This window comes from Hydra vulgaris, chromosome 11, assembly GCF_038396675.1.
Source record: "Hydra vulgaris chromosome 11, alternate assembly HydraT2T_AEP".
In the NCBI taxonomy this organism is placed as follows: Eukaryota; Metazoa; Cnidaria; class Hydrozoa; order Anthoathecata; family Hydridae; genus Hydra; species Hydra vulgaris.
In genome coordinates, this window is record NC_088930.1 from 19,585,126 (window position 1) to 19,610,064 (window position 24,939).

At 28.5% G+C, this 24,939-nt stretch overlaps 1 protein-coding gene across 2 annotated transcripts; it reads right to left on the reverse strand.

The window, feature by feature from the left end:
• Positions 1 to 1,013: 1,013 nt before the first annotated feature.
• On the reverse strand, positions 1,014 to 21,287 carry LOC100206475 (uncharacterized). 2 transcript variants are annotated; one of them, XM_065810386.1, is made up of 9 exons: positions 21,137 to 21,179; positions 20,501 to 20,599; positions 19,370 to 19,697; positions 19,031 to 19,288; positions 7,563 to 7,872; positions 5,980 to 6,242; positions 4,706 to 5,411; positions 1,513 to 1,728; positions 1,014 to 1,438 (listed from the first exon to the last, which is right to left on the reverse strand). In XM_065810386.1, the coding sequence occupies exons 3-9, from the start codon at positions 19,595 to 19,597 to the stop codon at positions 1,287 to 1,289; spliced, it is 2,133 nt and encodes a 710-aa protein (XP_065666458.1). In that variant the 5' UTR covers positions 19,598 to 19,697; positions 20,501 to 20,599; positions 21,137 to 21,179; the 3' UTR covers positions 1,014 to 1,286. The 2 variants fall into 2 exon arrangements, with proteins under 2 accessions (XP_065666458.1, XP_065666457.1); XM_065810385.1 differs by lacking the exon at positions 20,501 to 20,599 and having other exon boundaries at positions 21,137 to 21,287.
• Between the last annotated feature and the right edge of the window lie 3,652 nt (positions 21,288 to 24,939).

The following is a 24,939-nucleotide window of genomic DNA, read 5'->3' on the forward strand; positions in this document are numbered from 1 at the left end:
TATATAAAGATATAAAGAAAAGCCTCCAGTTTCAAAACAGCTGTTATCTCTCAAAGACAGTAATTTATGAAGAGCCAGTGTTTAATTAAATTAATGCCAAAATTTGGCATACTAATTGCTTTAGTTTGAAGATTTAAAGAGAAAGAAAAGTTTGTAAAGATAACTAATAAAAAAGCTCGACCCAAGCTTAACGCAAAAAAAAAAAATTAACTACCTTTTTTAACAAATTTTTTAAACAAAAAAATTGTTTAAGACAAAAATACTTAAAATAAATAATTAAACTGACTTTATTTTTATTATTTAAAAAATATCAATTACCATATTATTTTCAATTATATGGTATTAAAAAGGAATATTAACACATTAAAAATAATCCGCCATATTTAAAAATTTTGAAAGTATGATTGATGTACCCGAAACAAATCATTTGTTACAAAATAAATGCAAAAAGTTTTTATTGTAGATAAAAACTAAAACAAACTTAAAAAAAAAAAATGATTTTTTTCTATGTATGTTTCAGTTTTTAGCTATAATGAAAAGTGAATTTAGCAGATATTTTACAAACAGATAAATAATATAGGAATTTTTACGTCACATAACCATGAAGTTTCAAATAGGATCAAAAAATACTGTCAAAAGTTTTTGCACGGAGTCTTAGATTTTTGTTTATAAACTTTTGAAGTTTTTTTACAAGCATTGTTCGGTAATAGTTTTTAAACTATTAAAGTACTTTAGTAAGAATTTTTTGTCTTTTAAAAACTTCCGTATCTCAGAAATAATGAGTCGCGAACACTGAAGTTCGAGTAACCTTAACTTTAGGGAAACTTATTTATTGACTGTGTACGTAAAAAGGCAATTAAATGTTTTATGAGATATAGGGACAATACAAAAACTTTAAAGCTTTTTTAATTATTTTGAAATTATTTGCAAACCAAACTTTAAACTTAAATTACCAGGTTTTTTTTGGTTTTTTTTTTTTACATATTTTAGGCCTGATTTGAAAATTTAACATATTAAATAAAATATTTATCAAAATATTAGAATATCATTATCCATTAACAATATTTATCAACAGATAAAAGTAACATTAAAAATGCCTTGTTCACCTTCCGTAAAAACCTCGTTCACCTTTCGTAACATAATTTATTTGTAATTTTACGTTTTAGACAATTTTAAGACATCTTTAAACAACTTTTAGACAAAGCTAATGAAGATCGTCGGTTTCATCAAAAAGATTGTATAATCACCAGGAAATAATAATATAAAGATTTCATTTTCTATTCTCATTAAAGAATTGTGTCTTCATTTTTGCAGTCATTCGACTTTTTTTTTTGCTGACGATATTTTCTCCAAATCACAATCGAAGTAACAAAATTTACAAATAAAAGTACAAACAATGCAACAGCAATAGCTAAGTACTTTTTAGTATTAGTGCAATCTAAACAAAAACCAAATAAATATATTTACTAAATATGAACAAAAGTTATAAAACATAAATGACAACTTCTTTACCAATATTAGTTGAATCATCCCTTATGTAAAAGAAATCTCTTGATAAGTCGTGATAAAAATTGTTGCACACTGGAAAACCTTTTGGAGGCTTTGGCGCTTCGTTAACAGCCTCTGATATAATCATAGCCATGCCATCTAAAGCGTGCACTTCAATATGACAATGCAAAAACCATTTCCCAGGGTTGTCTGATTTAAAACGTAAAACTGCATAACCACCTGGTAAAAGTATAAAATATAGTTGATTGTGTTTCTAGAGCTTTTTGTTTTTTTTATTCTCTTTTTTTTCTATTCTTATTGCAATATTATTTTTAAGACCATTAAAATTATAATACAAAACATTTATACCTTACTTGTATTATAATTTATTTTTAGTTTGCATATATATATATATATATATATATATATATATATATATATATATATATATATATATATATATATATATATATATATATATAATCAATAATTAAATTTTAGAAAAAACAACTTTTAATGGAACTTAAAGTTTCATGCCTATCGGCAATCATCAGCCATGAAGTACAAAATCAAAATACAAAAAACCGTTTAAAAATTACAAACTACGGTAGAATGAGTTCTGACGTTATATTACAAGAAGAGGTAATGGAAAACTAATCTCCGCTATCAAATAATGAAAGGAGAAATTTATTTTTGTGTCTGCATTTAGAAACTAATTCGTCTCTTTTGTTTAGCAGATTATTTCATTTGTAAAATAATATTGCGAATTTCTCATTTAAATAAAGCTTACAAATTTTTGACGCCGGATTGTTTGATTTACAGCGTTTAATAATATTCCATTTGATTGAAGTTATAAAATTGTTTTCTTTTAACTCCCATACTTTCTTAGACAACTCAGTGTCGTTTTTGTATTTTTTTATGTTAAAAGATTTTTGATGGTTCGCATAACGTAGCTTAAATGAGGTTTCGCTTATCCCAATGTATGCTTTATCGTTGTATTGAGGTTTATTTGAGCTTACGGTGGCTTGGTAAACGATATTGTTAGACAAGCAATTGTTGTTCAGTGGACATAGAGATTTTTTAATGCAATTGCAGACTTTTTCTGATAAATTTACATCACCATATAAAATATTTTTGTTGTGTAAGCTGATAATAGATTTGATGTTTAGCATACAGGAGTAGCTTATCTTAATTGTGTTTCTGTTAAATATTTTGTGTAGTTTTGTGGTTTTTAGGAAAATGCTTGTCAATTAGGGTTAAAAAGCGTTGACCAATTTTGGTTGTAACATTTTTACTAAATGGAGGATTGTACCAGATTATGTTTCGTTTGCGGTTATTTTAACTAGTTTATTAACAAGTTGGGATTTTTCTTTTAGATCAACTTTCGCAGTTTTAAAACAAAAATGATTTTGGTTTATACCGAGATGACGGGTTAGCTGTTTTTAAGAACAAAAATTACCATCAAATGGAACAAATAAAAAAGCATGTCGTTTAAGATTTCAAACGTAACAATCTCAATATCTCTATAAATTGCAATCTTAAAATTGTTAACTACCTTGATTTAACTTTAATCCTACTCAAAATTCTTTTCAACCATACTGCAAGCCTGAAAATAACCTAAGTTATGTGCATGCTGATTCTAACCATCCACCTAGTATAATAAATAATCTTCCAAAAACTATCGAGCTAAGATTGTCAGCCAACTCATCAAGTGAAGTTATTTTTAATGAATCGACACACCTTTATGATGTCGCATTAAAGCAATCGGGATACATTTATAAATTGACATATAAACCAAGCATAAATAATGTTCCAAAAAATAACCGCAAACAAAACATAACCTGGTACAATCCTCCATTTAGTAAAAATGTTACAACCAAAATTGGTCAACGCTTTTTAACCCTAATTGACAAGCATTTTCCTAAAAACCACAAAACTACACAAAATATTTAACAGAAACACAATTAAGATAAGCTACTCCTGTATGCTAAACATCAAATCTATTATCAGCTTACACAACAAAAATATTTTATATGGTGATGTAAATTTATCAGAAAAAGTCTGCAATTGCATTAAAAAATCTCTATGTCCACTGAACAACAATTGCTTGTCTAACAATATCGTTTACCAAGCCACCGTAAGCTCAAATAAACCTCAATACAACGATAAAGCATACATTGGGATAAGCGAAACCTCATTTAAGCTACGTTATGCGAACCATCAAAAATCTTTTAACATAAAAAAATACAAAAACGACACTGAGTTGTCTAAGAAAGTATGGGAGTTAAAAGAAAACAATTTTATAACTTCAATCAAATGGAATATTATTAAACGCTGTAAATCAAACAATCCGGCGTCAAAAATTTGTAAGCTTTATTTAAATGAGAAATTCGCAATATTATTTTACAAATGAAATAATCTGCTAAACAAAAGAGACGAATTAGTTTCTAAATGCAGACACAAAAATAAATTTCTCCTTTCATTATTTGATAGCGGAGATTAGTTTTCCATTACCTCTTCTTGTAATATAACGTCAGAACTCATTCTACCGTAGTTTGTAATTTTTAAACGGTTTTTTGTATTTTGATTTTGTACTTCATGGCTGATGATTGCCGATAGGCATGAAACTTTAAGTTCCATTAAAAGTTGTTTTTTCTAAAATTTAATTATAAAACGCTCTGTTTTTGAAAAAATATATATTTTCTTAAATATTGAGCACTTTACAACAATCAAGAGTTTAGTATTTTTAATACTAAATCATACAACAGCAATATATATATATATATATTATATATATATATATATATATATATATATATATATATATATATATATATATATATATATATATATATATATATATATATATATATATATATATATAAATGTATATATATACATATATATATATATATATATATATATATATATATATATATATATATATATATATATATATGTATATATATATATATATGTATATATATACATATATATATATATATATATATATATATATATATATATATATATATATATATATATATACATATATATATATATATATATATATATATATATTTATATATGTGTATATATATATATATATATATATATATATATATATATATATATATATATATATATATGTATATATATATATATATACACCACTGAGTATTATTAAAATTGTATGCTTTATACATAAAATATTTACCTGTTGGTATTATCAGAGTATCTTTTCGAGGAGGATTAATCAAATTTAAACCAGGAATATTACCATTATCCCACTGCTTGTTTTTCCATTTTGGTTCATTACAAAATTTTTGGCCCAATCCACAATCAATATCTTTATTTGCTGTTGCGTTTATTAGTTTAGCTGTAGTGGTATTTTGAGGCGCATAATCCATCTTTAAAACATAAAAACTATGACCATGCAGATGAATTGGATGCCCCCATCCTGCCCCACTTCCAATGTTTGTAAATATCATTTGTATTGTTTTATCACGTGGAATTTTCAGCTCATAATGGCAATAACACACTTTATCAAGCCCACAATCGTGCTTATTACAATCATAACCATCAATTTCATCTCCTTGAGTAAGTGAATTTACTCCTGGAAACTCAAACTTTCTTCCATTTACAGCACCAGGGGTTACTTTGCTACCTGGAAATGCAAAGTTCAAAAAATATTCTTCGCTGTCAGCCGTAAATATAGGAGACGGATCTTCATCATCAGCATTGTGAAGGTCAGACATCAGTACGCAATCAAGATTGAGATGTTCAGGAAAGTATTTAAAAGGGCAGTTTACAACTTTACAAGAACTTCCTTTTAAACAAACTTGCTTCCTGGTACTAGGTTCTTTGTTAGATGCTCCCTCATAGTGTAGAATGGCTTCTACTGAGTGATTTTGGACGCCGTCCTGTTTTAAAACAATGGCATATTAGTATGTGTTTATTTAACTATTATAAAAACTTTTATAAAATAAACATTTATATAACTTTCCAATTATGACTGATATTATGTAAAACTCAACAATGATGGTAGAAAGTATGAACCCCTGACAAGTGATGCAAGCCACTTTTTATTAGTATTTTTTAAAACATTGGTGAATAAATCGCAGCACTGAGAATAAATTTACACTTAAATCAGTCTCCTGATCAATTCTAATCGGATCTTACAACACGAGTACTCTTATTATCTTTCTGTTCCGGTTTTTATTTGGTGTGAGGAAATCGTGTGACTTTAAATGTAAAAGGCTAAGAGTATTTAGTAGTAGTAGTTGTAGTAGTAGTAGGAGCAGTAGTAGTAGTAGTAGTAGTAGTAGTAGTAGTAGTAGTAGTAGTAGTAGTAGTAGTAGTAGTAGTAGTAGTAGTAGTAGTAGTAGTAATAGTAGTAGTAGTGGTAGTAGTAGTAGTAGTAGTAGTAGTAGTAGTAGTAGTAGTAGTAGTAGTAGTAGTAGTTGTCATAATAAAAGTTTATAATTTTACCTCCATACTTTCCGCTCTGATCCAATAATTATCTATTGTCTTATTAGCATTTAGTATAAAATCAAAACGCTCTCCAGGGTGAACGATAACAGATTCAGCTGAGTATGGCTTGATATCATAACCATCTGATGCAACAACGCTAATCTCATGCCCATCGACTGAAATGCGCATTGGATAAATAGTTCCAACGTTGATTGATCGAAAACGATACTTTAATCCATGTTTTACTGTGTACCAAGTTAGCGGAGCACCATTATCTTTCCCTAGAATGTTATGTTAAAACAAGATTAAACCTTTATATTTTTTTTTATAAAAACCATAAATTACAAAATAACTAAAAAAGTTATTAACACATAACTGTTTGAAAAGGGGAAAATACGAAAATGAAAAAATAAATAAAAGCAAAAGTATCAAAAGTTTTTAAAAAAAGATTTTATGGTGTTTTACAAAATTTTTAACTTTTACTGTTCTTTTTTTATACTTTCTTTTCAATTTTTTTTACTTGGTCTGCTTAAGCAAGCTATAGCTTGCTTGAGTAGATCAATGAAGGAATGAATGCTTGCTTGAGTAGAGAATATTGTTCACCATTTGTTCCATCAACCAAAATTCAATCTTGCGTGACTCGTCAAGCAAACATGCATCCTTTTTACTCCAACAGGCTCAAAAAACATTTTAATCAGTTTTTTCTTCTCATATTGTTGCTTTGGAAGTGGATGACAGGAATAGAGTTGAAAAATGAACTTCGGAATAGTATAGAATATAACAAAGAGGCCTAGTGTTGCAAAGAAAAAGGAAGAGTGTTGCAAATAAATTTAATGAATAGTGCCGAAAACAAAAAGAAAGGAATAGTGTCGTAAATAGTAAAAGGAATTGTGTCGCATATAGTAAAAATGGAACAGTGTCGCAAATATTTAATATATAAATATATGTGAATATATATTATCTATTAGAGCGTATATAGATCTGCAATTGCTTACTTGTTTTGATTATCTTTATAGCATAAGACTTTTACAGACAAAAAAGAAAAAAGAAAAATATATACAAGAAAATATTGCTACCCAAGCCCAAACCCTTAGTCGATGTTGCGGCACTCTTTTGCAGCAGCAGGTTATAAGAGAGTTGGCGTGTGTACTGAAGCCCCCGGCAGCAGGCTATTTCAATATGACACCAGACATTTCATCTAAACTTGCATTTTCAGTTATTATTATTTTTATTATTTGACACTAATCATTAAACTCATTTGCGAAACTACTCTTTTTTTTTTTTTTTCGTCACTATTCCGATTTCGTCACTATTTGCGTCACTATTTTCCGATTTCGTCACTATTTGCGACGCTATTCCTTATTTTTTGTTTTGTTTTCGGCGCTGTTTATTAAACTTCTTTGCGGCATTGTTCCTTTTTCTATTTTTGACGCTATTAATTAAATTCATTTGCGACACTATTCCTTGTTTGTTGCAAAAGTACATTTAAAAAAAAATATCTTCTCGATGGTAGTGTGAAAGGAGAAACTCGGAGGAAAAACAATTTTTGTATTCTTTCTCCTCATACTGGGCCTTTTTTAATTTCTTTTATAAAACCTTACCTGTATTTGGATCTATGTATCTTCCTTTTCCTTCTATTAAAGCTGAAACCCATGGTACACCAGAAAACAAACCACCATCAACAGTTTTGGATGCATTGAATGGTTTCATTCCAATAAAATTACCATACACCATTTTTAAATAAACTTCCTCTGAAGTTTTATGATGCCAATCACCAACTGTCATTATAACATCTGTTATTTTTTCAGTGTTGATCTTTTCACGTTCCTTAATTATAAATGCACCATATGCTCCGTTTGTGCGTTGAGATCCTACATGACTATGGTACCAAAATGTTCCTTTTGGCTCAGCCTAACACAGAAAAAAACATTTATATAATAAAAACCATGAAAAATATTTAAAAATTTATTTTCTCACTAAATATCTGATTTCCAAGTCTTGACATTGTTTATATTATTTTTTAATAACTATCTAAGACTTATTAAGCATAGTATATATTATAAATGAACAAAAAAGTTTAAAAATCATGTGCCGTTATTTTATTTTAAAATAAATAAACCATGAATTTTATTTATTGTAACTTTTTTAAAAGGTTGTGAATGCACTTAAAATTCCCTGCGTACTACAGGGATTTTTCAAATATAATAAAACTTATGATGACTAATTTCATTCATTGAAATTAGTGCGAGACTAATGTATAATTGAATTGCATGAGCTTTGGGGACTGGGGATTTTACATATAATTATTGGCGTAAATATTTCCTTTACTTATTACCACGATTTGAGTATTGTAAAAAAATATATTTTTTGTCTAAAGAATATCGGGCTAAAGGCATGGAGATATTTTCTTATCTATTAAAGTATTAAAAAAACAAGCATGTATTGTAACAAAATATTTACATCAAAACCACTATGTTGCCTATACAGTAGGGATTTCAGCATCTGTTTTATGCTCATATTTCAGCTTCCGTTTTAAGCAAATCAGTTTCAGCTTCAGTAAAGCTATAGCTGAAAGTGATCGAGTCAGTTTAACCAGCTTGAAAGCTGATAGTGAGTGTAAGTGATAGTGGCCAAGGAGGAATTACTACATAATTATATTATATAAAAAAAAATGTAAGAAATTATTAAGTGAAAATCTAAAATAGCGACACAATTTAAACATACATGTAAGTAAATTTAAATCAAATTTGCTAAAAGTTGCTGCACTTTATATATATTGCTTTCAGGCCTGGGTTTATTTGTAGGACGTCTAGGCGACAGTCCTGAGGTCGCAATTTTCGGGGACCTAAAATGGATTTGTTTTTAATTTACTAGCGTTTTTAAAAGTTTGTTTAAAAAGTGTATTACTTTCACGATTGTAAAGATTGCTGCACAGCAATTCCAAATATTTGGACATTTATTTAGGTTTTATAAAGTTCTGTTTACACGATAGTTAACGATTGCAAAACTTAAAATTCCTTGGAGATTAATTCCGCACAAAGGAATTCTAAAATAAATGTAAATAAAAGATAAATATTTTAACAAATGTAGTAAAATGGCTCCTTGATTTATTTGTTTCTTCTGTTGAGGTTGCACTTCATTGATTAGTTTTTAGCTGTATGAGTAATGTACAACTAATTTTATGTTAAATTAATAACAATCCTAATTTTATAAATAATAATAAAATGGTTTTAATTTAACTTTTTAGTTTTCATTTTTTTAAACTTTTATCATTATGGGTAAAAGAATTGTTAAAACTAAATTATCTTAATGATATTTAATGATGAATTGTTAAATAGAAATTGTTAAAGAGAAACTGAATTGTTTAGTGAGAACCACTGGCTTAGAAACAAGAGGTTCAGGGTTCAGGGTCCAGGGTGTTCAAAGCCGGCTCTAACCCAATAAACAACATTGGTAAGCTATTTACGTTCCTCCTCCCCCCTTCCTTCCTCTTCCGTCGGAATGCCTCTAGTTGGGCCTTGGCATGAAACTGTTTAAATATTGAAAAAATTTAAAACTCTTATTTGTTTAATTTTTATTATTTACCCCAAGTTTTTTATTTTCAAACCATTTCAAAACACATAATGTTATTATCAGAAATGAAAACAAGCTATTTAAAAACAAACAAAAAAATTGTTAAGGATTGATTTTAACATATGGCCAACGTGACCATTGGCATTGGGCCAACCTGCCTCGTCGTAATGTTTAAAGAATAAACGCTTTTACTTTTAAATTATTAACAAGCATTATATGCTAAAATAATCTTTAAATTTTAAGCTTTAAATTGCATGCAAATTTAATGCATTACTGTTGAACACCAGTGGGCATATTAACGTCAAGCAAACTATTCAAAATTTACTTTTGATGAATTAAAACATGCTAAAACGGCTCCACACTTCTAACTATGATCCAACAAATATAATTTTTATTTTTGAAAAAAGGATGAATTAACCCCAACTTTCAGATTCCCAGCTAAAGTGCATAGTCTTTGAATAAAATCGACGAGGCTAACGAGATAAATAACAAGGGCCAACCTCACCCGGCGTATATGAGATTTTTACTCTCGCATTTTTTTTACTCCAAAAAATCTCATGTTAGATTTTTACTCCATTATGAGATTTTTACTTCCATAGAATATTTTGCGGCAAAATGTATTTTACGACTTAGTTGTACTTTTACAATATCTTTTAAATTTTTAAAGATAGTGGCTTTTTGAAAAGCAGTAAAAAAGCGATCCCGTTTAATATAAACATTATTTGAAATTTTTGTAGCGATTAAATCAAATGTTACGCAGTATTAATAAACAAAATGTCGCCGTTGGACGCTTTAACCCAGTAAACGAGTGTAAGTAAATAACGCCGTTATGTAATTTTTTTTTATTTTTTTATTTTGACAACAGACGATTCATTTTTATTTTGTTTAAAAATTAATTTAAAAAATTAATTTTTGTTTAAAAAATAAACTTTTTGTGAGTACTACGTTTACTATATACATTCAATGTGCCATTAAAAAAATTGCTGCTTTAGTACGTACTATAGAAGCATTTTTTTTAATGGCACACTGAATGTATATAGCAAACGTAGCACTCATAAAAAACGTACAACATTTAAAATTAAATTTATTTTTTAAACAAGAATTAAAGTCGTCTGGTATATCAATATCATATCAATATCAAACATGCCAACAATTTTATCTAACATTTTATTTAACATTTTTTTAAAGTTTTTCAATTTAAAAAGTCAAGTTAGTTTAAGTATAGCTGACTGCGAAATAACATGTGCTGGAATTTGATAAACATTCAAGTCAGAGCCGTTTCGATGGAGGGGGGGGGGGGCATAGGGGTAAAAACGTTTTTTTGGGCCTTAGTCGGCAAAAAACGAAGAGGTCACCATCCCCTCCTCCTTCTTTAAAATTTTTTCGGGCGGCCCTGTTTAAAGCTGATGTGCAATTCTCGTGTAATTCTATTTGCATGCAATGAAAATTCTTTCAGATGATAATAAATATTTTTAAGTTTACTAAAAAAAACTTAAATACTTTTATACTTGCTTGTCCATCTTGTCTCACATAGAAGATGAATATTTGTCACAGAAGATCTCTGTTTTGAGCTTTCACAAAAAAATGCAATAATTGGTTTAATAGTGGCAATAGTATTTTGTACCACCGAAACATCATTTAGATCACTACCTACAAGATTAAGTTTATGTGAAGCGTAGTGAACAAAAACGGATTTGGGGTAAATCTTTCGAATATTTGCCTGAATACCATTTTCATTTCCAGCCTGTGAAGATTAGCGATCATTAAAAATTTCCATAAAAATAATAGAATACAGCTTCTTTCAGTTATTTTTAAAGGTTTGTTTTACTGAACTCTCTATTTGACAAAGAATATCTTTATCTCTTATTGTTAATGCCAAATGTTTAGTATCTCGCTGAGCCCCATGATACCATGCTAAGCTAATATGGTTTTTGACATTTTATAGTACATTTTAAGAAGAGTCCAATCTCATTATTTAACCTAGTATTTTTTATAAATCTCATTATTTGACCTAGAATTTGGCAAACTTTAAGTTTGTCGGATTCTTGGTCGATTGTTTGATTCTTTAGATATACAATCAACTTCTGATAAGCAACATCTTCTGTTTTCAACTTTTTGCAGTTTTTTATTAAATGTAAGTTGGAGGTATGAGTACCGTCAAAGTATTTTTAATAAATTTTTTTTTCTTTAATATAATATAATACCATTTATTTTTTTGAAAACTACTTTTTATTCACTTTTAAAGTTCAGTTTACTACCACCTAACGCGTTATCTTTATGATAAATAAAGTAAAAGAATAAATGTTTTAGTTAGAGAAAAGTTTAAAAAAAGCAAAAGGATTTTAGCAAACGAAAAATTTCTTTTGTTGATGATCTTTTTATATTTTATCATCAACTCATTTCATTATTTTATCAACAAATTTTTGTGCATAATTTGTTGTCAAAATTAATTTTATTAAGTTCAACTATTTTACTTGAAATAGATTAACATTTTTCACAATATTTTCATTTCGATTGTCTTGAAACAGTTTTGAACCCATGAGCAATTTTTTTGTCACCTAAATAGTACTGACATATTACGATTTTTTTCCTAAATTGTACAAACAAGTAGATATTTTTTTTCTGAAGCCGTAACGAAATATCATTAAGAAATAAGTTTGTATTGAAACTGTACTGCTAAAGAATAAAAAAATTTATTTTTACCAAAACCTTATAATAGTGACAACTTTCATGGCACTCAGATCGATAAGAGACACGAAACTTTTTTTTAAACTTAAAGTATGCAGGAGGGAAGGGGGGGGGGAGGGGGAGGGGGAGGGGGATGAGGGTCAGGTCCACTCTTTCCCCCTCTTGCGGGCGCCCATGCATATATAAAAAAACTATATAAACTGCTTCTACAAACCAGTTTATTTTATTAAACTTGAAATGAAGATAAACTCATGTCAGTTTTATTAAAATTTTCTAACCGTATGCGCAACGAGATACACGAGAAAATTATTAGGTATTCAAAAACTCCATAAAGATTTATTTATTAAGATGCATGCATAGTTTTTGATAATATTGCTTGAAAATGCGATTAAGAAACTGAGGAGGATATAATGGGATATGTTTTTTTTATAGAGGGGTAGATCTCCACATATATATATATATATATATATATATATATATATATATATATATATATATATATATATATATACATATATATATATATATATATATATATATATATATATATATATATATATATATATATATATATATATATATATATATATATATATATATATGTATATATATATATATATATATATATATATATATATATATATATATATATATATATATATATATATATATATGTACATATATATATACAGTAAATAAGGAGCGAAAAAGAAATACAATAATTGAAACTAAACAATAATCACTTAACCTATTAAGCCATAAACTGCATGGGTAGGTCATCCATTTTTTTTTCGCTATCTCCGTATCAGCTGCCCATGTCGCATCTTCAAGCATTTTAGTTTTACAAATATGCGTTTGAATTGGCATATTCAAATATCCAGTAAAACCGCAGTAATTTCAACATTTAAAAGTATTCACAAAGTACAACGTGGATTGGAAGCTTGAACAAAATTTTCTTCTTTGATAGATGAATATCACTCTTTGTCTTGCTCAGCGGTTCTAGCCTATGGGTCGCAACCCTAACAAGGATTGTCTAACAATTTGCCAGAAGCCTTCAATAGACCTTCTGAAAAAAAAATTTTTTTACGCTAGTCAGTGGTTTCTTTTTATCATTCTAAATTTAAGCAATACTTTTACTTTGACTAAAGTTATAACACCGAAGCAACGTACAATACTATGATTTGACAAATGTCAGGAGCCGAATGTAATTTAATAATTTTAGACATTTTAATTCCTAACTAAACAAAAAGTTTTTTATAAATTTTATATTGATGTAAATTGCATGCCCACGATAATGAATTAGCGAGAGACAAGTAGTAGGAAAGTTTGAAAAATATAGTGTTAAATTTTTAAAGTATGGATTTACTTCCATAATTGCAGCTAGAAATAAAAAGCCACACTATGTTTTGCAATCAAATTATGTCAGTCAAATCTATGAAGCCCAACGGACTTAAACGAACTTTAAGTCCTTGGCTGAATCAATTTTCAGGGCCTTTAAATATATTTTGAATGTAAAACCATTATATAGTATATATTGCATTAAACTGCGTATTGTTTTCTGCACATGTTTTTCAGGATGTTTTATTTTACACCATCAGAAAGAAAATATCGAGGATATATTCGGGAAGCCTTGGACACTAAAGGAAAAAACAGATTGTACCCATGTACTAACGTAAAACATAGTGTCAAAAGACTTTTTCAAAAGTATAAACATTTATCTATTGAACTAAAAACAAAAAAAAATATTGTGTACCTTAATAATATCCAAAACATAAAATAAAAAATGTTAGAAAAAAGGCATATTTTAAAATTGGAAGGTAGCCCCGGACACATTTTTTGTGACACAAATATAATATATTATAAATTAACTTTGGCCAGTTCTTAACACATTTAAAAAAAAAATTCGTCTTTAATAACTGCCTCTGATATATAAGGAATGGGAATGAAAATGTCATCATTTAGAAATATAAACATTAGCTTGTTACCAATGAAAATAAACACTTTAAAAACAATTTTTTCAAATCTGAGGTCTTTTTATTGGAATTAATTGAGTTACTATTATAGGTTTATGTATTATTTTAATTTAGTTAATATTTACATAAAAAAAAAGTTGCTCATTTTTGTTATGTAAATGGAATAAGTTGTCCGGAACCCAAACTCTAAACATGTGTTATTATTAAACTTATTCACAAATACTAGTTTTAAAAGCAGTGAATTAAAGTATTAAACGAATTTTTAAAAATAAGTATTGTAAATAAAAATGTACCTTTAATCAATAAAAAGCTATTAGTTTACATAAAAATTTGGTAATTTTATATGTGAATCAAACGTGATACATCGCTTATCTGACGGTGGGAAACCAAATCTTGAACTTCCAGCCAATTGCTTCGGTATATTATGATGTTTTGCATATGGCATATTTTACTTAAATAATGCTTTTATAATATTTAAAATCACATAGCCTCTTTAGTTTATGCCGTACATTAAGTGTCCGGAGTTACCCACCGTCCGGGGCTACCCGAATTTCCCCTATATAAAATGAAATTTTAGTAAAAACACTCTACGCTTACTATATGAGCTTAACGATAACTTCTGCTTTCTAATTCATTCTGTCATTCGTCTATTTATTTTTTGGAGCTTTCTTTTGCATGTTGTGTTGATATCTCTACGTTGCAACCGGTTTAAGCACATTTTCGAGGTTTATGGTTTTATTATAAGAAGTTTTAGTTTTTTATTATAAGAAGTTTTAGTTTTATGGAGTAATATGCGTATAGGAATTATTCCTTATTGCCTTAGCGATATGGAAAAGGGTAATATTCAGTTTGCGGTCATCCATAAATGATGTCAGTGTTTTTTCTCAATTTTTTGACTCCCTCTCCCCCCTTTGTCAAACTCTGTCAATTTTTGGCCTATCCCCCGTTATATATGGTATCAGTTTTTGTGTACTCCCCCCCCCCCCTAAAAAACAATGAAAAGCTTAAAAACCATTAATTTTTTTCTGACAAAATTATACATTTATATAATAGTAGATCTCATCAAGTTATATTATATAATAGTCGATATCTCATTAAATAATTAACTTAGCAAACAGTATTATATATCTTTAATATAATCTTCCCATGGGTTGTTGAAGTGGTTATTGATTGAAACAATAGTGAATTTGAAATTGAAAACAATAGTGAATGCTCTCCGCGCTTTAAAAGGATATCGTATTCTTGAGGTACAATCAAATTCACGGATTTTTGTCGGGTCCTCCATCGACGCTAGACACAACGATAGGCTTAACCATATATTAGTTTGAGGATCTCTGGTAATAGAGTCGAATTCTTTGATATCCAAGAGCCGCTGAAAGTCTAATCCATGAGCGAAGGCGGTCGAGGATGCGTGTTTACCTGATCGAACAGCAATGTAGGTAGGTCCAGATTAAGTAACAGCATCTGTTTTTGCGAGACCATCTTTTTTGATCGTAATTCCAGCGTATACAGATGGTATAAGCTTGTGTTTAGCAGCCACGACCCAGTCGTGGTCCGGGATCCGGGAGTCACTCGCTACTCCAAATGCATCAACAACGGCGCCTATTTTTTGGCTACTGTGATTCCAATTGGCACTCTAGCCCTGTTGTCTTGGCTAATGAAATACACTTCATCTGGCCCTATATTGAACAAACTTCTTCCCCATATTTTATAGTTGAACTGCAAAAGAGTCCGTCAACATGTTTTAAATGAGATTCATTCTGAGGACTAATCAATCTAAGAGGGACTGTTTTGACGTGCCTTTTGCCTTCTAATGTTCCGTAACTTCTCGGAAGTAGACGAGTATAGAGGGCGCTCTTGCTGATTGCAAATCCAATTTTGTTCATTTCGGATGTCAATTCGTCGAGAGTTTCAATGCTCTAAATAACAAAAAAATATATTTTGATATAATTAACTTTTTTTTACAGAAAACGGGATTTTTTTCATAAATTATATTCAAATCAAATCTTGAAATTAGTTGTTAACATTTCAAGGATATTTACAATAGTGCGAGTACTAATTAAAAGTAAAAATCTAACAAATACAATATCAACAAACATAGCTAAGCTATCATTACCCGAAGAACTTCTGACCGACGTCTTTCATCAGCGGATGAACCATGGAGAGCAATATCCATAATCGTCTTCAAAAGAAGAGGTTGATCTACTTCTAATGACGGTCAACCTTTCTTTCTGATTTTTAGTTTTTCATTGACTTTTGGATGCTCCAAGCAGATTTCTTCCATTCTAGCTTTTTTCAGTTTTCTAGTTTTCTTCTGTTGAGCTAGATCATACTTTTTTTTGGCCAACAAACTCAAAGTTAATGCACTTTGTTGATCATCAAAAACAGATTGCTCATTGGTGGGCTCAACAAACTGTAAAGAATTCTTGTCAAATTCAAGTGGAGTGGGGGCAGACTGTTTTGGAGAAACTGGTGCATAAGGATTTTTCAAAATCCTTATGCACCAGTTTCTCTTCTTTTAATGAATTCCATATACTATGGACTTCTTTCTGGATATTAGCCTTTTTTTTTTATCGGAATGAGCATTTCCATACGAGACCATCAATAAGTTAAGTAATGCGGTTTTATTCATATTTTAATATTGATTTATTAGTATTGTTCACATCACAGTCAAAATAATTTTGCTCATCGTTAGCGCAAGCTTTTTAAAAGAGTTTCTTCAACCCGCTGGGGAGAATCTAGCGTTTCGAATTTTCAATAGACTTTTTGTGTTTGCATTGCATCACGTTTTACAATCAACTAGAGAGCAATTAGAGTTTCGTATTTGAAATAACGACAATTTAATTTAAAAAAATGACAAATTTATGAGTTTACTTTTATGAGTCTCCTCTGAACCACACTTTATAATAGAATTTTATATACAAAGAGTTAATATTTCTAACATAATTTGATTCGCAGTCAAATGGTAAAATATTAATAAAACGATAGTAATTTTTATTTTACGTTAGTAGTTGTTATTTATTTAATGTCTCTGGGAAACTTATTATATTAATTTATAATATTATATTATAAATAATTTAATTTAAATATCATATCAAATTCCCCGCATTTAATATTAATTTTCCCACAAACAAAGCATAATTTCTATACCATTTAGTAGATGTAAATACCGTTAAAATCTGCTCATTAAAACTAAAAAAATAATTTTAATTGACATCATTTTGGCCTCAACACCCCCCTCCCCGTTGTCAATTAGTGTCAAACTTTCCAGAACTCCCTCCCCCCCTATATTTACTGACATCATTTATGGATGACCCCTTTGTTTTCGTAATTGAGTGACAAAACTTACAGTATTTTCTTCTTCATTTTGTTCTGTGCTCAAAAAAATGTATTCTTACACGTGATATCAATTTTTGGTTTGAAAAACTGATCATCATTGTCATAATTTCAAATATAACTTTGCATTCATCCTTATCGTTTCCTATAAGAGTTTTTTGCATTTTTACATTTTTCTATGTCAAATGCAATACTAATGCCTTTTTTAAAAAAAACTGGTTTTAAAAAAAACTGAGAAACATGCAAATAAAAAAAGCTCTCTGTTTCCTTAATATAAAAAAGGTCCCAGGCCAGAGGGCCTGTTTTGCATGGGGTTGCAGCCACAAAGGGACTGGGGCTGCAACCCTATCAGCCTTCGCCTTAAAACGGCACTGCACATACTAAAAGTAGCATAAAAAATGAAAAACTTTAAAAGAATTTTTTATATTTAACTTTATTTAAAAAAAAAATTCCCTTTTCAGCAAAAAATCTTGTTCAGTTCTTTGGCAGCAAATCATATGGGGCCGTTCATAAATAATGTCAATAATTTTTCTTCGTTTTTCGACCCCTATCTCCCCATCCTTAACTCTTTTTCAAAATTCCCTCTAAAAAATTATGTCAGTTTATGTCACCCCAACCCCCCCCCCCCCCAAAAAAAAAAAAAAAATGCGTGTTTACAATCAGTTTTTTTATGGTATACCATTTAATTTTTTTCATGGTTTTTTTTTAAATCTGCTTATAGATAGAGTAAATAAAAACTTGACATCATTTTGGTCTCAATACTTTCCTCTCGATTGTCAATTTTTAGGACCCTCCCCCCTCTCCCTCACTTTTTACTGACATCATTTATGGATGGCTCTTAAATAAAAACATTTCAAAATAATTTTTCTTACTTAAGCGCAATTAAAGCAGTTCCCAATAAGCTCAGAATAAAAATCGTTCCTTTGATTTTACGATAAATAATGCACGCTTTTGTGTTAGTATTTAATGAACGCTTTTTAGGTAGGCAGTCTTTCAGTTAAAAGTCTTTCTCAAGTTTTTAATATAACGTACCGTATTCAATCTTTTTAATTATCCTCAGTATTCGTTTTAAAATCTTTAATAAAGGAGTTCAACTTCTTTCCTTAAAAATAAACAGTATTTATTGAAACATTGAAATACTTTTTACAAAAGTGTAATTTTTTTTTTTCTTGTGTAAACTAATCTAAGTTTTCTTTACAAAGAAAAACTCTATTGGTGTTTTAGTAGTGTTTTAATGATCATGTTTAGTTCTATTAAAATATTTTTGTTAATAATTTGAAGATATTTAAAAAAAGCTTTACTACAAAAAATTTATTAAATGCAATTTTAACGAGTCGCGTTCGTTTATTTCTTAATAACAGTCTCATAAATTTTTGTTATATTTTGGTATTTTATATTTTATAACGGCTTGCTTTTTTAAAATGTAATAACAATAAAATATTTTAATAAGTTTAAAAAAATAAGGATCGAGTAAACCAATAAAATTTATTACTTTTTACCTTGAATTTATAGGTGAATGTTTGGCCAGCAGAAATAGGACATTGAGATATCCATCCTACGCCATCCATAAAAGGGGTTCCTTTTTGATGCAATCCGTGCCAATGCAGGGTGGTAACATCACTTAGTAGCATATTTTTAACGTGAATGATTAAATTTTGATGCTCATAAACAACAATTGGTGGGCCCGGTAGTGTACCATTAATTACAATTACCATTCGGTTTTCTCCATCTGCTGAAATCACATCATCTAGGGGTATCTACATAACAAAACTCAAGACATTAGACTTTGGTTTTGATAAATATGTCTTTATAATATATTTATAACTATAACTATAGACCTTTGTTGCGTTCGGGCCAGGAGATTCGTTATATAGAAATAAAGAACCACCAGAAGAATAAAGTAAGTCTTTCTTATATATCATTGTTAGTTTCTCTTTTATCTCTAACCAGAACTCGCATTCATTCTTTTTGGGACTACATTCGTTGTATTTATAATCAAGCGGTATTTCGATTGCAATAACAAATTCGTGGATAAGCAAAACTAAAACTGTTCCTTTAAGCAACATCTCCAATAAAGTTTTAGAGTCAAATTTAATAATAAAGTTTCGGAGACTGTTTGTAGAAAATAATATTGAGATGTGGGTGACAAAACCAAAATATGAAATCCTTAACAAAATAAAAAAAAGCAAAAATAACTATTTTAACACGTATTGTAAATTATCATTAATTGTGCTGTTTACGTTTTATAAAATAATGCTTTGCTATTTCATGCTATTTAAATCTGTAATGACAGGATGTCAAAACAAAAAATTTTGTTTGTTCTGCAACAGTTCGTACAGCAAAGAGAATCAAATTCTGTTAATACTGTTTTTATATATATTTTTATACTGTTTATAAATTTTTGAGTCATTACACACCTATGTTTACTAATCAAGAGTATTATTTAATAAACATTTTTTTTAAATATTATTGAAGATTTAATTCTGAACAACTTTAATTCTTAGATATACAAAAGCAAACAAATTTATTTTTAAATAAAATGAAATGACTTAAACAGTTTATGTTTTTTATCTTGCACCGTGCGGTTAGGAAATTTTACTTTGCACGGTAGGGTGCAAAGTAAAACTTTAAGAACATAAAGTATTCTATAAAAGAATTTCTTAAACAAATTTTTTAAAATGTTACATTTAACTGTTTACTTAAAATCGAGTTAGAAAAAATTGTACTTGTTTACAAGAAAAGTGAGGAGTATTCATTATTCACTTGCCATCTCATAAATCGAGTGTGATGGCCACAATCGATTCATAGAATGGCTTAGATGTGGACCATCTATAAGTATGGTATTCTTTGTTATATTGGTTATGGTAGGGTAATTTTAATACTTAGGTTATATAAGTAATAAAGCTACATGCAGATCATATGTGGCTACTACTTAAGTACTGTTTATACCATAGCCAGAAACGACCTACACTAACGCTATCCTATAAATCAAGTCTGGCTATCACTCAATGACTCAAAAGACTCGCATCAAATGTTCTCGTCGGGCAACGTTATTTTCAACGATTCCACTAAATAGATATATAAATAAATAGAAAGCATTGTGAAATAACTGATAAATTTGAAATAACAATAGCTATATCATCAGTTTATTTATCATATTATTTTCTAATAACACAAACAGCAAGTACAAGTTTGTGCATAGGTTTGTTATAATAATGTATACTCTAACAAGAACGGTAAAAAAAGTAATTTTTTTGATTCAATATGATGCCTATCTAATTAATATAATCTATATTCTATTTATAGTTTATATATTCAACTGAACAAGGAGTGAGATTCAACTAAAAGTTACTTTGACGACCACGAATATTTGTAAAAGATATTTTGAACGATAAAATGAATTACATTGCCATAACGATATAATTCTTTTTATCGTTTTATTATTTTTATCATTAAAATAACAAATGAAGTTAAAAATTTCAAAATAATTTTCGTTTTTGTTTCCTAAAATACTGTGGGTCAAATAAAATTGATATATGCGACATGGTATTAGGATATTAAAAAGAATTGATTAAATATTCGTATGTTACGGTATAAATACTCACTTGTTTTATGAGTGTACTCAACAGCGTAGCAGCGTACTTCCTTGTTTTATTTGTAAACAATTTTAAATACGTATTATAAATTTAGAAGTTTGTCAAGTGCCAATAAAAACATATGCAAACAAATAAAATGTCTCAACAAGACGTCCTTTGTAAAGTAAGTGTAGTAAGTGTACACATATCGAATGAGGGTGTTCATTTGGGAATTCAAAACATTATATAATAATGAAGTTCAACATTTTTAATACTTAATTTTAATTTAATATTTACATTAATTTTAAAACTAATTTTAATATTTTAACGATCTTATTTTACTTTAAACTTGTATACGTAATGCTCTATAAAATTCCAATGACATTTTTAAATGCATCCTCTTTGGAAACTTGAGACGTCTATAACGTTTTTCGATCTGAATCTATATTGCACATTAAAGACTTACGAAAAGCAATTATGCTCCGCTCTACATTATGTAAAAAATTGCTCAGTGATAAATCTGATATTTCGGCGTTAACGTACAAAAAACAAAGAAATAGGGTGGTAAATTTGAACTGTAAACTACAGAAATTTTACTTTAGGAAAATTAGCACTCTCTATTTCAGATTTATCTCTCTGGAAGTTAACTAAATCTTGCCTGTCAAATATATCAGGTAATTCTAACGTATCACTTTAGTTGAAAATGGTAACACCGTCTCTGACAACTTTTTATTGAATAATATTTTAAATAACAATTTCATAAACGTTGCAATGCCATTCTGGTAGTACAGACCTCATACAATCGTCTTCATTTCTATAGACCCAGTTAATGCACCTATCAAAAAGTATATTGATCATCCCAGTATAATCAACGTAAAGAAAAAATTTAGAATGTGTACACATAGTTTCCAGCTCCGTCAAATCAAATCTCTTGATATTACAAAATTTATAAGGTTTATGAGTAATAATAAAAATACAAGTGGTGATGTACCAACTTCAATGTTAAAATCTTATATTGTTAAATTTTGGGACAATCTTACAGATTCGAAAAATAACACTATTAATGATAACAATTTCACGTCATTCGATAAAATTTTGTGTGGTTTTCGAAGCGGTTATAGTAATTAGCTTGCACTTTTTTCGTTACTTAAAGTGATATGAATGTATTAATAATGGAGATATTGTTGGATTAATAATAATGGAGCTCTCAAAAGCGTACGACTTTATCCCGCATGATTTACTAAAATTAGATGCATAGAGTTTTACCAAAGAAAGTCTAAATCTCTCGCTATCTTATATTTGTGGTTGTAAACAAAGGATAAGAATAGGGTCTTTTGCCTCAAGGTGGGTAGATAAATTATCTGTAGTGCCTGAAAGGTCAACTTTTAAACCCGTTTTGTTTAATATATTTATTAAGGATTTATTTTTATTCATTAAAGATACGGAATTGTGTAATTTTTGTAAATGTGATTATCACATTGAGAAGATTATTTTTAGTTCGCAAAAAGAAGCAACCAATACCATCAATTAGCTTTAATTACACTCTATGGTTGTTAATCCAGATAAGATAAATTTATAAGATAATTACCAATAAGATAAGTTCTAATTTCTTTTTTTTTTTTTTTGCCTCCGATAAGGTAAAACTACTTGTTATAACAAATGATAAAGATCTAAAGTTTGGGGAGTACATTAAACAGTTAAGCAATAAAGCTAATGGTAAATGTTTTGCTCTTTCACGCATAAAAATTTTTTATCGGAGGGAGATAGGGCCAGGGGGCACTCAAACTCCTTTACCCCCAACCCCCTCACATACACACTTTTTTTCTAAACTTTTTTTTAGAAATTTTCAGATATATAGGACTTGTTTTAGAAATTGACAACTGCGATCTACCCATCCCCCACCCCCACCCCCACCCCCACCCCCACCCTCCTTTACTTCGAAACCCGTGTCGTCGGCCCTGATTTTGTCTAACTTTTCCTATTGTCCTCTAGTTTGGATTTTTTATTCAAAAAAAGGTCACAAACTCATTAATCGAGTTCATAAAAAAGCTCTAAGCAGAGTTTATAAAAGTTTTGATTTTTCTGAAGATGAATTTCTACAGAAAAATCAAAACTTTTCAATTTCTTATGAATAAAACTTTTAAATCCATTAATTGACTAAATCCAGAATTTATGTTGAATCTTTTCACTATAAAAAATTTTACGTAGAAACTTCATTTTAGAAAAAATCTGATTTTACCTCCTAAAGACTCCATATATAATAATATATGTTGTACGTTATATAAAGCCACCTCGCTGTGGAACACTCTAAATAACGAGACCATATCCGCAAAAAGTCTTAAGATGTTCAAAAAACATATCAAGAATTGGTATGGTAATAATTGCGTTTGGAAAACTTGTTGATTTTAAAAATTTGTTTTATTTTATACTGGCATATCTTTAGCAAGGATTACAATTTAAAGTGATATACAGTATTATTATAATTTTTTTTTTATTAATACAATTGTTAATTTTCATGACATTTGTTTTTTATTAAAACAATTGTAGTTTTTTTATGACATTTATGCGTGTGTGCGTGAATACTGTTTATGAATTTAAGTGTGATGTTAATATAGTATATATAGTGTAATGTCTGTAAAGTTAAGTGTGATGATTTAAAGTATTTTTAATGTTAAAACTATCTATTATCTGAAAATCTATTTGAAATAAAGTTTTGTTTTTTTTAAACAATATTGAAATTTTTAAAATTTTTATTTATAGGATTAGATCATTTTTACAAATAAACTTTTTGTTTGAACATATATACTTACAAAACTTGTGTTTTAATGCATAAAAAAAATGGCAAAGACAGGAAAAAGACAGGTTTGTCATATAACTATAGTTCTGCAGACACACTTGTATATATGTAAATGTAAAAAGCTGTAATAAAAAAGATATGTATTTAAAAAATTTTGTAGGAGTATTTAAAGTAGTGTTACATACATTAAAAGTTTAACATTTAAAAGAAATTCCCAAACCCATTAAAATGTGTTTTAAAACATGTTTAATTTTCTCTATAATTCTATTACTATGAAAAATTTATAAAACAATAAATTTTCAATACTAAGCAAGAATCACACTAAACATAATTTAATTTAAAAAATCTGAGAGAAATTTTAAAACAGGAAAACGTCTCAAGTTTTGTTTCTATATTTGTTCTATAATTACATTATATTACTAAGACAAGTTTCGTTTCTTTCAAAATGAAGTTACTAATATCAAGCTTATTAGTTTTTTGGTAGAGTTGAGGCGGTCATTAAACTTAGTTTAATGAAACCAAAAAATTTTAGATGTTATAAATTTTCATAACCAGGGGTGGATTTAGCATAGGGTGTAGGGGGCGAGCTGCCCCCTCCCGCTCATTAAGTCAATCTACTGGTGCTCCGAAAAATAAAAGTTTCTCATTACAAAATTCTAAGTTTATTTTAAGCGAAAATTAAAAATTAGGTAATAACCATTGAACCAATTAGCAAATATATTTTGAAAAATAATAACTGAATGAACCTTTTTGTCAAACAAACTTAAATCAATTTTGTATTACCTATTGAGCGCCACACTTTTGGAATAATGTTGTTATGCCGAATTTTAATTTTGAAATACCTATAACTTTTTGTTTCCTTTATATCAAATTAAAAAACCTTGTTCTTTTATTACATAAAATACTGAGTTATTTTTAGTAGTAAAAATTAAAAGTATATTTTGGTCTCCATTTTTATTGTTTACATACATGTACAAACAAACCTGCTTTACAAAATTGGAAGCATTTATAGCAAATAACAATACAGAGATGTTTT